The sequence below is a fragment of the Falco rusticolus genome, chromosome 4 (genome assembly GCF_015220075.1).
Source record: "Falco rusticolus isolate bFalRus1 chromosome 4, bFalRus1.pri, whole genome shotgun sequence".
Taxonomy (NCBI): Eukaryota; Metazoa; Chordata; class Aves; order Falconiformes; family Falconidae; genus Falco; species Falco rusticolus.
The window spans coordinates 97173636-97188950 of record NC_051190.1 but is presented as its reverse complement, the minus strand read 5'-3'; the positions used below and the strand labels follow the sequence as shown (position 1 = coordinate 97188950).

The 15315-nt window shown below is 43.0% G+C and overlaps 1 protein-coding gene across 7 annotated transcripts in view; it reads right to left on the bottom strand.

Moving 5' to 3' along the window:
* Nucleotides 1-19: 19 nt before the first annotated feature.
* ZDHHC3 (zinc finger DHHC-type palmitoyltransferase 3) overlaps nucleotides 20-15315 on the bottom strand; it is a 36660-nt gene continuing 21364 nt past the window's right edge. For 4 of the 7 annotated variants that reach the window (XM_037386371.1, XM_037386370.1, XM_037386372.1 and 1 more), the window contains exons 5-7: nucleotides 14593-14674; nucleotides 12635-12765; nucleotides 20-4042 (exon numbers count right to left, since the gene is read on the bottom strand). In XM_037386371.1, the coding sequence (XP_037242268.1) occupies nucleotides 3800-4042; nucleotides 12635-12765; nucleotides 14593-14674 (456 nt within the window). In that variant the 3' untranslated portion in view covers nucleotides 20-3799. Of the gene's footprint in view, nucleotides 4043-6376; nucleotides 9948-11487; nucleotides 12546-12634; nucleotides 12766-14592; nucleotides 14675-15315 lie in introns of those variants that run through there. The other 3 variants (XM_037386375.1, XM_037386377.1, XM_037386376.1) reach the window with 3 other exon arrangements.

Genomic DNA, 15315 nt, shown 5'->3' with positions numbered 1-15315 from the left:
ACAGAGTAATACAGGGGTTTATTTATTTCTTTATTTAAAAGGCAAATATTCAGGCATTAGCACTGTAGAGTGGAAAAAAATAAATGGTGACTTAGACCTGGCCGTGTGCCAGCCCATAAAAAGAGAGGAGGAAAAAAAACGGGAAGAGGAAAAAAAAAAAGGCAAACCAGAAGGAAGAAAAAGGCAAAAAAAGGTTTTGACCACTCCCTTGCTTTTCAAAGATTCGAGGAACCCCCAGAGGAGCGCCCAGGCAGCTGTTGGGCCACAGAAGGTGGTCAGGCTGCCCCGGCCCCTGCCACTGCTCTGCCCACGGTGTCCCAGCACCCCGCAGCAGCACTGGGTCCCCCCCCAAGGCCACCTCCTGTGGCGGCACAGCAGGGAGCAGGAGCCCCTCTCCATGGGCAGAGCAGGTGCAGGGTCCACGTGCGTGGTGCCCATGGGGAAGGGAGGAGCAGGTGGTCCTTGGCAGATGGCACATCGGTCCTTTAATAAGTACAATAGCATAAAAAGGAGTTATAAATAGCAAAATATATATTTTTTCAAGAGATGTAAATTCTTTACTTGCATAGAAAACCTGCCATAGAAGACACCAAGTAAGAATACAAGAACACTTTCTACATCGGCCACAACCCTGCCCATTATGTATGAACACCTCATGCTGGAGCAGCGATGGGATCTCCAGTGGCCCATGCAGCACTGAGCAGTGCAGGGGGAGCACCCTCCCCCACCCCCACATCTATGGCACCACAAACACGCTCTCCAGGAGCACCTTCCCCAGGGCCCAGCCAGTTGCTGGAACCATAGCAGCACGGCCTGAAGACGAAGGCACAATTTAACAAGGGGTAAGGAGTGCGTGGAGGGAAGGGAAATGGCGGGTTTGGTTCCAATTTCATGAAAATCATGTTTGGTGTCAAGCTACCAGGTAGTCATTAAAGAAGGTTTATACTAGAGCTGTAGTTAAAGATTTTTCCAGCTCACAAAGACTTCTGCAATTTCCAACAGCTGACACACCATACCGACACAGAGGAGATACACCAAAGGGTACTGGGACTTTGCCCAGGGCAGGAGGAAGAAAAGGGGGACGAGGGAGACTGACAGCCAACAGACACCAGAAGAACCGATTTGCTGGACATAGGAAATCACCCCACCAGGTCCTGGGGGGCACCAGAGCCGGCGCTGGCCTGGCTGCCTACGGCTCTGCGTAAGGCACAGGGACTTACCCCCGTCTCTCACTTGGACCAAAATTGTGCTGTGGGAGGAGGGGAGACAGCTCTTCTGTCTCTCACCCTCCTCTTCACACTACTTTTCCACTTCAGCTTTTAAAAAAACCACCAAGAAATGCCAGCACCTGAGGAACAACACAAGAGGTGGCAAACAGAAGTGAAGGACACCTGTTCTCACGGTAAGGCGAACCAGGTTTGAGAGTAGAGGAGGAAATACACCGCCTCCATCCACGCCCACCAGAAGGCACGCACGTACATGGGGTCTGTGTCCTGAGAAGCATCACGAGGTGGTCCCTCCTGGGCTCAGATCCCCACCTGCCTGCCTCAAGGTGATTTCCAGCCATCGACTAGTTCCCCCCCCCGGACCCCGCAGAGCCATTCCCACTGCAGCCACAGTACTGGAGGCAGGGATATTAACGGGATGCAGAGGTTGGACGGCAAGCCAAAATTAGAAAACATGAGCTAAAACGGGCACTCTTACTTTTTCTCCTTCGACATCCCTATTGCTCCCTGTAGGAAATCCCTTACAGATCTCTGTGTGTCCCTGATGTCCCTTTCCTGTGGGATGCTGACAGAGAGGAATGTATTCTGGTGCAGAAGTAGGAGAGCTTCTTCCCTCACTATCACACTGCTGCACAGGGCAAAGACGCTCAAGACCTCATGTCTAAATGGCATGAGAGGACACCTCAATTCCCCCCAAATGCTGGGTGTTTCCCTTTACCTAAATTTTTATAAATACACAGTTCCTAATGATTTTTTCTAAATCTATCTTTCATTGACAAGAGGAGACATCCAGAGGGGACAGGGGATGGGACGACTGTTTGCAAATACCCCTTGGGTTTTAGCCGAGCTGTGCTCCTAACAGTCATGGCACTCTGTTCCCAGTCCCTTTATCTGTCAAAGGGACGGCTGTGGCAGAGGGCAAGTCCAGGACAGAATCTCATCTTTCCACAGTAGCCCTGAATGTCACACCATTCATACATATTAAGATGCTTTTTTTGCAGGGGTAAAAAAAATAATATAAAAATCTTGCACAAATTCCATTTGGTATTGCTTCTATAAAGAATAAAAACTTCATACAGGTCTTTCACAAAATCATGCTTCCATCCCCCAAACTCCTTTCTCTTACTTTTGAGAGGAAGCAATTATCTTTGGTCCATGTTACAGGGGAGGGGGAGATAAAGTCAGGCATGTCCTGTGGGGGAAAACCAGGAGCACACCTTCTAATATCCTGCAAAATTTACTGACAATAAAGCTAAGGGAGATGACAGGAATTAAAAAAAAAAATATTGCAAAACAGTCTAAATTAAAAGTACATTGACACCTGGAGGATGCCAGGTGTTTGTAGCGTTCTTGAATGCAGGGGCGAGCATCACCCCTGCATGATATCGCTGCAACTATTGCCACCAGCAGTGACACTTCCCTTGAGTGATGCACGTTCCTTCTATGGGTTCACCAACACTCACCAGGAGCTGGCTGCAAAATCAGCGTAAGGAAACCCTGCGTAATGGCAAGTACTGGTAGGACAACATTAAACCCCAGTAAGATTAAGCGGCAATATTAATTCTCAAGTAATTCTAGCTATCAAGAAAAAAAAAAAAAAAAAAAAAAAAGAGACATCAAAATTAGACAAGTCAAATGGAGAGAGCCAGTACCTCCATCAGCAGGGTGCTCATGCCTTGCTCTCTCCTCCGACCCCAGGAACAGCCCTGGTGCCTGGCCTAGACCAGCTGCTTGCTTCCTGGGCTGCAGAGTTTGGCCAGGCAGCTGCTGCTCCACACATCCTATGTGCTAATGAACTGCAGCCCTGGGGAAAAGCTTCCCCCCCCGCCCCAGCTCAACAACCCAGCCAGTATCTGCCCGCTCTCAGCTGTGCTGGCCACCAGCAAACTCTCCTGCCAGCCTGGCACCACCACCAGCCCGCCGGCTCCGACACTGCTCAGGCAAGCACCACCAGCCTTGGGCAGCCCCATGAGTGCAGATGGTTAAAATTTACCCCTGGAGATACTTCAGTGCCCAAAGGAATTACGCCCAGGGTGAGCTCACCCATCTCTATGTCCATAGCCCCATGTCCCACCTCTGCTACAACTTGAGCACCAGCAGCTTCCATAATCCAGAGGCAGCCTCCATGGGATGAGCTAAACAGGACTTGTTTTTCAAGAAAACCTTTAGAGCTGGGCTGAACTGGCCATTGCACAGGGCTTATCATTTATCCCTCCAAAAGGCTGTAAGAGCAAAAGATGAACCGGACTCCTTAGGACTGCACATTCCTGGGAGCTGGGACCAATCTGTCTGACAACTATAAGCTTTCCTTAACGGCCAAGTAAGAAAAGCTCAGTAAAGCAGCTGATGCAGGTCCAAAAAAGAGCTTATGCACTTCATAACTTACAGAGCTTTCCCTGGAGATTTGCATTGCTTCTGCTAGTGCCGTACCTGTCTGCCAGATAGATATTCCTGAATTTTTTAATGCACCAGAAGTATGTTAAAAAACAACCCTTTAAATCTTCAGCACAATTAGTTATTAAAAAAAAACCAAAACCTGAAAGCTGCTCCTGACATCACGGAGGATGCTTTGCTTATTCGTGCAACACTTGGATGGCAACATCTCGAGTGAGAAACTGCTCGATTTCTTCTTGGGTCATTATTGCAGACGCAGGAGCTGCTGCCACTGCTTCGACCGGTGCTGGGCTCTTGCAATTCAGGTTCGAAAAAGGGTTGAACCAGCCCAAGGAGAAGGCACCACCAAATGCCAGCTTCATTCCTTCCCAGCCGCTGATCTTCTCCCAGGTCGGCTTCTGATTTTTAAGACGCTCAATACCCTGCAAGAAGAGAAGAGTTTTGGGTTGTCTCACATTTACAGCAGGTATTTGAGCACCAGCTCCTGCAGCACATGTAAAACTACCTACCTATAACCAGGACATTACTCAAGTTTTAGTTAACGATGAAGACAGACGTCCTGCATTACTGAGAGCTTCACCCCAAATTTAACAACAAAACCCTAAACCAAGGCCAAATTAATGGACAATCTGAATCTTGAGGACTTACTTTGCTATCAGCTGCTACTGATTTTTATGTTAGAATCGGCATCTTAAAAGCCATCCCTTTTGGAAACATGGACTACTTCTCCCACCACTTTTTGAATCCCTCCAAAGAGTAACAAAATACAATTAGAACTTAACATTTTGCCTTATTCGTGCATTTTTACAATAGTTCAGACACAGGCAAAAGACTGCAGTTTTTTTCCAGTGATCAGGAACGTACCACAGCCATACCTAGGCTTGTCACTAGAAGCTGACATGAGAACAAGTTTTCTCTGTGCCAATTAAGAGCAAATATTTAAGAACCCGATTTCCATTTAACGAATTGTCAAAGACAAATCATGATGCAAAATGGATACTCGCTGAGAGGTGAGGAAATCTGTACAGTGGAAGCGGAGGCTTCAAAATGGGACCACAGCCTTGGTCAGTCAATATTCTGATTCATTCTCCCTCCAAGAACATCCCTTTTAGTAAAGCAAACATTTTGACTGTATTTAAATGACAGAACCACCAAATCCAGGCACTGACTTCTTTTCTGGTAGTCTCCTCCATGCAGAAATAAGGAACTAAGAATTTTTTATTACTTTTTTAAGGCTACCGCTATGTGAAATAGGGCACAATCTTTTATGCCCATTTTCTGTATCATGTAAGAGAGGAGTCATATCTACAGCTGCATATGACACACTGCTGCTGATACACAAGTGACCATGTAGAAAACCTGTTCTTAGAGAAGCGAGAACACCGAATCCAAGTTTTGAGACACTCAAGGAAAGGAAAAATGAGAAAATTCAGTTAAAACCATTTAAAAAGAGCAGTTTTAGAAGAGCTGGATGAAAAATCCACCTTGTCACATTCTAATTCTGCAGATTTTCCCTAATGACCCAGAAAACATTTCAAAGCTTTGTGGGGGAGGTGGGGGGATGAATACATGCAACAGCTGCACTCACAGCAAGCCTTATAAAGTAACATGACATTTTAATACGGCAGCAGCTTCGTCTTGCAACAACATTGAGTCAGCATGAGCAGGCCCAGGAGAAAACACACCATAAACCAAAGAATTACGTGCAAAGCTTCATTCATGCCCTGTTTCTCATGCTGACTTAAGAGAAATCCAGCAATGAATTCACAGAAGGAAATGATGCAATACTAAAACTGAAGTCTTCAGGGTTGCAATTTTGGGAAAAATTCAAGCCTTGAAGGACAAACGCGCACCTTGCAACGCTAAGCACAGGCACACGTCCCTTCGCTCCGCTCCCAAGCTTGCAAATGCGCGGTTTTGGCTGTTCCAGGGAGAATCCCTTGCAGCCTCTCGCCCCTTGGGATGCAACACTTCATTCGTTCTGCCGCGGCCAGTGCCTGTCCTTACCTCCCCGCTGGGCGAGCTGGGAGAGGAGCAGTGCTCACGCACAGCAGAGCGGAGCCTTGGCACAAAGCCTTTTAGCACTACCGTGTGCTTCTCCTGCAGGATACTCTGGCTCCAGCGCCCTGCGGCTGTGCAACCAGGAGGCAGACGGTTTTGCAGCTTAAAGCAGATGATGACCTTTGGTTGTCAGCTGTTCCTTAGCAAACTGCAGAGGCTTCTAATATATTAGTAAGAAACTGGCACCATGGCTGCAGCATTTATTGCGTGAGTATCTAGAGAGAAGGAAAACAAGGAGCACAGGGCAGTAGAAACAGGCACCAAGCATTTAAGACCTTCCCCAGCAGCACGAGCCTTAACCCTGCCCTCAGTCACGTACATAATCCGTTTCGATCCATGCTTACATCTAGGCTGGGAATAAGGATCTTGAACACTTCTGGGCAGCAACCCATCTCTTCCCTTCCCCCAGAAACATCATTCACCTGCTCTGAACAGTATCTGCTAACCAAGGCGATAAGCAAGGTCAGGCTGAGGTTGTACTAATGCCAGATTAGGGAGCAGTTAATCGGAGGCAGGGGCATACTTTCTCCCTCCCAGCCTGACCTCAGTAATGCCTTCGCAGCATGCATTGAAAATGAGCAGGAGTTTTAAAAATTGGATCGCATTCTGGCTGCCTGCCCCACGGTCAGTAGGGCATGAGGTTTTGCCTTAAAATTTTTTTGAAGAAGATGGAAGAAATGCACAAGACATTTCAGTACTGTTTAATGAAACTTCTAGTGTTTAATGAAACTAAATAAAAAAAATTTATTTACCCAAAATCTCTCACCATTACTTTACAGTGAGAATTTTGTATTTCAAATTAAACCAACATTTGTTTCTCTTTCCCATCACCCAACTTAAAACAAGGGCACTTAAAAAGGGGGCTCAGAAAGCATCACCTTTGACTATTTCAAATGACATAGCTTTGAACAAATACTGAAAATAGAAGACATACATAAACAGAAAATACCAGACAATCCTGCTTCAGTAAGAGGTAAAATGTTGCAAACGCAGGGAGAGTAAGGTAAGGTTGACCTGTTAGCACTGTGATGCTGTAGGATATATCCTGTTTCTCCCATTATTGCCCTCAGCATCTGCTCCTGCACAGTGCCAGAGGAAGATGGGGGGCTGCGTGGCCTGACCCAGAAGCAATCTGCGGAACAGCTCTTGCATGTTAGAAGAAATGCATTAATTTCTTTTAATACACTTTTCAAATCCAAAAGGAAAGAGTGAACAGAAAAGGGAAGCATTGTAACAATTTCTCTCTCAAGGGGAAGATGCAGGAAGCACCACGATCAGAAATCATGATCAAAGCAGACTTCCCCTACGGCACGTCCTTGCGCTCATTTCTGCTCGGAGCACCACTTCGCTTTTCAGAAAAGAAGTACCCTGCCTCTGATTGAGTTTGTCCTTCAATTTCTCTTGGCCATGCTCAGACAGAACTAGCACCTGAAATCAGGTAGTCCTGCCCAAGAAAATACTTTCTATGAGCAAATCAGCAAGTCTGCCTTTCTCGTTTTGATACTGACCCACATTTAGTATCATTCAACTAGCATCAAATTGTGCCAGCAAGTCGTACAGAGCAAATAAAACCGAGGACCCCCGGTTACTGACACACACACATAACAGGCACCAATGGGTATTTCTGCAAACCATGACGACACCTCATTTAAAAAGTACAAACCAGTTTGACTGAAATTCTCAAATACTATATAACGCTGTTTAACAAATGAACAAATTTGTACTTGTTTGAAACAAGAAAAACTGAGTAATCACACATTTTTTCACAATGGTCAAAGTGCCAGAACAACTTAACTGATCTTCCTCCAAAATGCGTAGTGAATAAGGGTAACTAAAATAAACCCAAACTGGAATGTGCACCAGTGCAATTTATAATTGAAACAATTTTTAAAGCAATGAACTGTATAGAGAGATGCATTCTTTGATTGTCTAGGTAACTAAAGCCTCACCCCTCAATACATCTGGTTTTGTGTCAAGACAGCTTTAGGGCCAGATTCTCTAAAGTTCAAGTTACCCCCTGCACCTGTGTCTCACCTGCTGAACTAATCCTGGCCACAGAACCAGCCCTTAACTATTAAGCTGGGAGCATTCTCTGAAAAACACCACTGCATATAAAATCAGAGTTACATATTTATTTATAATACATATTCCACTATATGCAATAATAATAATTCCACTATCAGCAGTATCAGCACTATGAAAACAAAAGCTAAACTTTTCCTGAACTTTTCTTCCTTAAGGAAACGTGTATGCAAAGGCCAGATTTCCTTCACAGAATCTCCCCACCCAAGCACAAGTGCAGCCTGTGGCTCCCCCTGTGCAGCCCCGCAGCAGAGACCACAACATACCCCTGATGATCTAACCCTGAGCAAGCAGGATTACAGAAATAGCCCACCTACACAGCAGAGCAGTTACTAACAGCCTCTTCCAAGTGGCAAAATAAACCCACTGATTAACAGATCAGTATATTACCGATTAACTCAATTTTAAACTTAAACAGTCAATTAATGCTTCTGCCTGCTTGCGTATGGAAGTGAGAGCTCAGAAAACCATTACAGATTTTTCCCAATGTTTCAAGTGAGGACAGTAAATAAGAACAGCAAACAAGTTTTTGGAAAAGTTTTATTGCATTTGTTTTCCATATGGAAGCATTGACAGATTGAAAAGATGCAGCATTCACATTACTTCCAAAATGAGACATCCATTAAATTTCTCCTTCCCTGACATCCCTCCCTTCCCCCATGGCTTTGAAGCAGTCTAAACAGGTCATTTTCAAAAAAATAATTACCATTTTATTTTAAATCAAGGAAAGAAAAGATTCCTTGGAAGTCAGGGACACAGCTGATTTGTATTTCTCCTTCGTTTGCAATTCATTTGATAAGCCCATGGGAGTCACGATCCAAAAATGTAATAAAATTCCTGCCTGAACACAGGCTGTCAGTTGCAGTTATGAACGGTTTGGCTCTACCTGTTTTTGGAATGCCTTCTGCCCCTCCCACTTTCATCACTGCACGGTTCATAACAGTATGCATGCTCCTTACCACAAATATTTCCCAATTTAAAACACTTACACACATATGTGCATGTGTTTACACATATACACATGTATGCATTAATATAAAAAAAGATTTACAAAGCTCTAAATCAGGGCAATGCTAAGAATATAGACTCAATCACCCTGGTACAGCTACACATCCCATCAGTATTAGTAAGCAGGTCGTTCATGTCAGTTTTTCATGTTAACACTGTTTAGCAGGCATTGCTCTAAGTCATTTACCAAGACAAATACATACAAACAAGATGATTCTGCTATCCTAAACACTTGAAAATTAGATTTATTTCTTTCTTGCAAGTGTAAGGCATTTAATAATCCAAAGTCTTCTAAATCTGCCACAGTTACCCTAGGAGGGCAACAACTTCCTGCACATGAGGGAGGGCACAGACAAAATAATGCCAAAAAGATGGAATCATTTCTGTGGCTGGAAGGAAAAAGGAGGGTAGGGTGAGGTGGGAATTGGTGTCGGCAATGTTTGGTTTCAGTACTTTAACTGTACGCGATCACCAGGTCAACTGGCTCTCTTGCTGTGTGGCATTCTTGTCTTGCACCTTTTGGTAAGTGAAGTGTCTGCTTCCCCGTTCAAGTTCACTTACGAAAGAGCAGTGTGCTCCTTCAGGAAGTCCAAAGGTAGCTGTGTAGGGTTGTTGGCACTCATATGTCTTCACAGAGCTCATCACAGTCAGGAGACAGCATGAGAATCTACTCAGAAGGGGTGGGTAACAACAGAGAAAGAGGATCCCCTTCACATTAGTTACGCCATACAGAAAGCAGGGAGAAACAAATGCCAGTAAAGTTAACAAGATTAAAAAAAAAAAAAAAAACAAACAAGAAAGAAAAAAATAAAAAAAAAAAGCAGCAGCAGTTTCAGCCAGAGATACAGAATTATCTAAAATTGTGAAATACAGAGCTTTTTTTTCTCTGCAATTATCAGCCATGTAATAGACATAAAAAAGTTTGTTTTGCTTTTTGTTTTAAACATTCATGGAAAAATTTTAACAGTAGTGCTGTAATATATTTCTATTTTAGTGAAAATGCTGGTCAAGAATTCCTCAGACCACATACTGGTATGGGTCTGCTTTTCCTTGGTCTGGTGTTGCGAATGGGCTAAGCCATGCTATAGAGAACGGATGGCCAAATACTGCTTTCATGTTCATCCATTTTGTTTTTTTAGCCCATCTTCTCTCTTCCTTTTTCAACTGTTCTATTCCCTGAAAACAGAAATATCACATTTTCAGTCAAACAGATTTTGTAGTTCTGATTCTGGGGAAAGGTCTACTCTCAGTTACCCCTTATCCAAAGGATGGAGTAAGAAAATAAAAAATGCATCTACACTGCCTTTCTTTTTCTTCTCATTGTTTTATGCTAAAAAAAAAATATTAAGGATAGAAAGTATTCCTTGAAAATAAAATTACTTTCATTTTGTTCAGGCCTACATACTTCATAAACCTTTTAAGACCTGCCATCCAATTGCCTCTGATATCAATCAAAAAAAGAGAAAACCCAGCACCTAAAACCAAACAAAAGTATGTGCTTTAATGGCTGAAAAGAGTATGTGCTAAACCAGATAGAAAATTGTAGAGGAAACCATTATAAGCTTGCAGACAAAAAAAGAAAACCCAAAATCCCAACAAACCCACAAACCCAAAGATAATCTATAATGCTCCCAGATTCACCAAGCAAGTTCAGGAAGTGCCCATGGCTCAGTGTAGCTGAGTCTACTTGGTGCCTGTTCATGTTCATTAGAATCACTGCTAAAACATGCATGGGGTGACAGCAGGGAGAAAGGGTTAATAAGATACCAATTTGAGAGAAATCATTGGCATTGTTTAGTAAAGGTTAGAGGGAGAACAAAAATAAGCCATCAAGCAATCAGCTGAAACATTCACTAGTCAATCATTTAAAAAATATACAAATTATCTGTATTGTGTCTAAAACCCACAAAGTTAATTTGGTCTTCCAGGAAAGCCAGGCCTGGTTGCCACAGAAGCAAAACGAAGTGCAGTCACTGGAGACCATTACTCTTCCACAGGTAGCAGCAGCAGCAGGCAGATAACTCTGTTCTTTCACTTCAGATCTTTTGCAAGGTAAGCTTCTCCTGACCTACATGTCTCTTCCATGCTACAGATTAATGCTCTGTAATACATCTGTATGCCTCAGATTACCGATTCTGGGAGCTCTGCACAACACAACATGGGTCAGCTGCAAAAGTTGTGCTGAGCCCTGGTAAATGTCACCTCCAGAGACAACAGCAAAACACTAGGGTTCTGGGTCCCTTGAGGGAGAAAGGAACCATCCCGGTGGGAGCGCATACGCAGGATGGGGAATGAGGTCTTGCAGTGACTAGAAGAGGAAGGTAAGAAAGGGCAAGACACAGCCCTGTCTCTAGAATGTGGAGTAAACACTGCAAGAGACCACACCAAGAAGAATTTCACCTGGAAATAATCCTCTGCCCAAAACAGATTGCTTGCCAGACACAGCTAGGTCAATGCTAGCACATCAGCAATGAGACAATCCACGGAACAAAATCCTTATTGGTACATATTAAAAAGGAAAACAAAAACGAAGCCTCACAACCGAACAGGGGAGACCATGTTTCATTTTTTATTTTAGATTGTGGCACTGTTGCTGTAACATCTATGAGTTCCCAGAATCTGAGCAGAAGGGAAAAATCGGGAGACATATTCGGGTACCCAGCTGTAGGAAGCAGCTTCTAAAAATTCTTGACAGGCTTCAAAGACTGAGAAATTCAGATGATTATTTCACAGGCAGCATTGATAATTTACACACCTATTGATAAACTCAAGCTCAGCAGTATCTTGTTGTTCTGTACGACATTATACTTCTTCCTGGGGTTCTCCCCAGCAGAAAGAACAGCTTAAGTCTTGCTCTGAACACAGAGAAGCCACAGTGTGAACACCAGCCTCTTGCAGAAGCCAAGCATTAAAAAACAGTACTGCACAAAAGACATAGGAGCAATGAGCTCTTGCAGTCTATAACAGTCATAGCTCTCCAATGGCAGCAAAAATACATATTCTAGCTTCACCTGGCCATGGGCAAACAAGTGACCAAGAAAGAAGACTAAAGGAGGCAGGGGAGGAACTAAGAGTGGTCACTCTTTTTAAGACTATCACTTCTCTTCAACCATTCCAGTTAATTCAGATATCTGAGCATGCTTGGTGAAGGCTGGCAGTATTCACAAGTGTGGGAACATCCCCAGGAGTCACCAGCTCCATCCTTACGAACGTGGGCAAATGCAGGGATATATTATGGACTCCCACACTCAAACATCTCTGAATTGGGGATGATATGGTGGCTTTGCAGCAGACTATACAAAGCAGGTTTCCATAAGCCTATTCCACTCCCTTTTCTTTTTCCCTCTGGCAAGAGTTTTTGAGCTGTGTAACAAGCAGCTAAAACTGGAAATCTTCTAGACTAAAAGAAGTGTGTGTGCATATATATACATATATATATATCTCCCTCCCCCACCTACTCATCTTTGCTTTCCAGCACATAAAGCTGTAAATAGTGACACCAGGGGATACACAGCTGAATTTCAGACAATACCAATGTAAAAGCACTTCATTAAAGGCAAAAGGTTCTCGAGTCCACAGGGACAAAAAGTCTCCATGGAGTAATCCCAGTTACCAATGCCTACCTTATCAGAGGTACCGCCAACACAACATCCCAGCCAATACCTAGATGTACACAACTTCTCCCAGCAAGCTTCAGAGAGCACAACCCAGCACTGTCCTAGCACAGTTTATTACACTGGATCTTTCCTCACAGGGTACGCAGACCTGAACTCCCTGTGCAACGAGGTAAAACCCTGTAGCCCTTCACTGTTTCTACAAACAGTGAGAGACAGGGTAAAGGAGAGAGCGTGTGAGACACCCACCGTTTCATCAGTGCAGATGGAGTGTACTTGGGTCCCAAACATAACCGAGGTGAAGATGAGAAATAGGAGAGCCTCAAAACATAAGAGGATGAGAAGAATCACTGTAGTTGGTGGAGAGAAGGAACTGCATTCTGTGAAGAGAAAACAAGAGTGTTGGAAGAGATCAGGTAATGCAGTAGCTGCAAAACACCTGCTAAGCCACGAGTTTTCCATACTCAAACTGTCAAATTACATGATCACCATTCTCAAAAAGGTGCACAGGAAAGCTCTGACATTCTTGAGGATATTCAACAATGAAATGATCATTCCTGCATGTTTGTTTTGTTTTTGTGTTGTTTTTGTTTTTTTTTTTTGAAGTGCAAAACTAAAACCACCCCTGCAGTACTTGAATAATGCAACTTTCTTTTCCACTTAGGTGTTTCCCCAGCACACTGGCTAGGACTCCACTCTACTCATTTCACCTGCAGTTTCTCTCTTAAACCTTAATCTTAATGGATCTTCCACAATGATAAAGTCCATTAGAAATCTCAAGCTGGTGGTCAGAACCCAAGAAAAATTATTTCTGTAGCATAAAACCAGAGTATGCTTCCTTTCATAACTAGTCTAAGTCATAGCCTAAAGAAGGGCAGATTAAGTCAAAATCTTATTTTTCCTCATACTCCATAGTGTAAACTCAAGCAAGAGCTGAAAAAAATGTCTGAGAACGTAACTATAAAAGAGAAGCAGAAAAAACCAAGATGAAGAAAAACGTTATAGGGCAAAAATCAGCATTGAGTGTGTAAATGTCAGAACATCTCCACATTTTTCTGAAATCCAAGAATGAGTATCACCAAAAAATCCTACTTTTCTCATGAGATGTTAGGCTTTAACAGATACACCATAATGAGGGGCTAACACAATCAGCACAAATCCAAGGTAGCTGGAACAACAGATCCATCTCTCATAATAGCTCTGTTGTGCCACCTAAACCTGGGACAGGTGAGAGAGTGCCTCCTCAACAGGTAACAGGCCCTGAGAAAGGGGACAAAGGAAACTAACTTTTGAAGTATCCTTCCCCTATGGCCCTAACCACTGTAGTCAAATCCAGATGTTCTCAGTGACAGCTGGCAGCTGTCTTAAAGTTCTGAACTGCAGAACAACCTTATCAAATTCAGTTTGTATGTGCAAATGTACCCATCCTCTGCAGTATGATAAACTAAAAGCAGTTATAATATTGAATGATACAACTGGAATTCCAAGAAAAACAAAGTTAATGCTCTTCAAGAAAAATCCACATGCAGAACATACATCTGCACACACATTCTTTGACAGCTTGCTGTTTGACTCAGCATTACCCAGAGGATTTCCTATATCCATTTGTGTTTTTAAACACATATCTCAGCTGGCTTTGTGAAAATTTACTCAGTGGCTGCTCCACAGTGAGCATTGGGCTTTTTTTTTTTTTTTTGCTTGTTTGGGTTGGGGTTTTTTTTGGTGTGTGTGTGAAAAGGAATTGTTTGTTCTTGTAAGGGTGGATTTTTGGATCAGAGTTAGCATGTTTTCCTGGCAGTCTTGCAAGAATGATTCACATCACCCTTTTTAAAAAAGCATACACATTCTTCTTATCTTGTGCTGGCATTCAGGAAATTAGTGCTGCGCTCATGTCAACAGTAGGTTATTGCACACATACTATCTAGGTGTCCCTAGATCTCAGCTTCTCCCTAGGCAGTTATCAGGCTTAAGCTGAAACAGGACTTTTCAGGACAGACATCCCAGCAGGTCAGAAAGAATTAGGAAGTTCCAGGATTGATCATTAAAAAAAAAAAAAAAAAAAAAAAAAAATAATAGCACAGCCCTGATAGCATTCTTCTGAAATCAGCATAAAAGGAAGAGGTTGGTTGTCTTACAAACAAACTACATTGTAAGTCTTATTTATAGGCTAATACGGTATTTTAATGAGGTATTTTGTTAGTACTCACTTGTCCAGTCCTCCTCAAAGCAATACAAGAAGTGAAATCCCACCATAATTAGAGCATGCAAGGAAATCAGTGCTATATACATCTGAAAAATAAAGCATGTAATACAGGTATCGGGTAAGTTTAAAGACCAGAGTGCCTGATTTTCCAAACACCTTAAATAAAGCAAAGTATTAAGAGTTAAAAAAAATCCTAACAACCCCACAAACCCTCCCTTCCCCCCTAAAAAAACGCCCTGAAGCTGGCAAAGGCAAAGATTACACTGACTTACTCTGGCCTTACTAATAGCTCTGATGGAACAGGAAGGAGGTGGCTTAATTCAAAGCCGAGCTGGACACAAAACCCTGTGTCCCAGCGCAGCTTTCCACGAAGTTTACTGTCCTTATCTCTACCCAATAGAGCACAACTTCCAGAGCACAGCAACACCCTGACACTGAGGTATCATATTGTCAAAGCTTACATCCTTACTTGAGAGCACTATAGTTTCCCACAACAGCTAATTTAACCACAAAATATACTTCACCCACTTTCCAGCTTGAGTTTCAGTAAAATGATTTTTTAATTTTTTTTTAAGTAAGTATTTTTCCCTGAGGCAGACACTGGCATGGAAAATTTCTCTCGAGCTTTAATACTTTGTACTTAATCCTTTTTGGTTTAAATTAGGTCTTGGCTTTGTAACAAAAAGCTTTAAATTATATGCAAAGCTACACATACACTACAATTCAC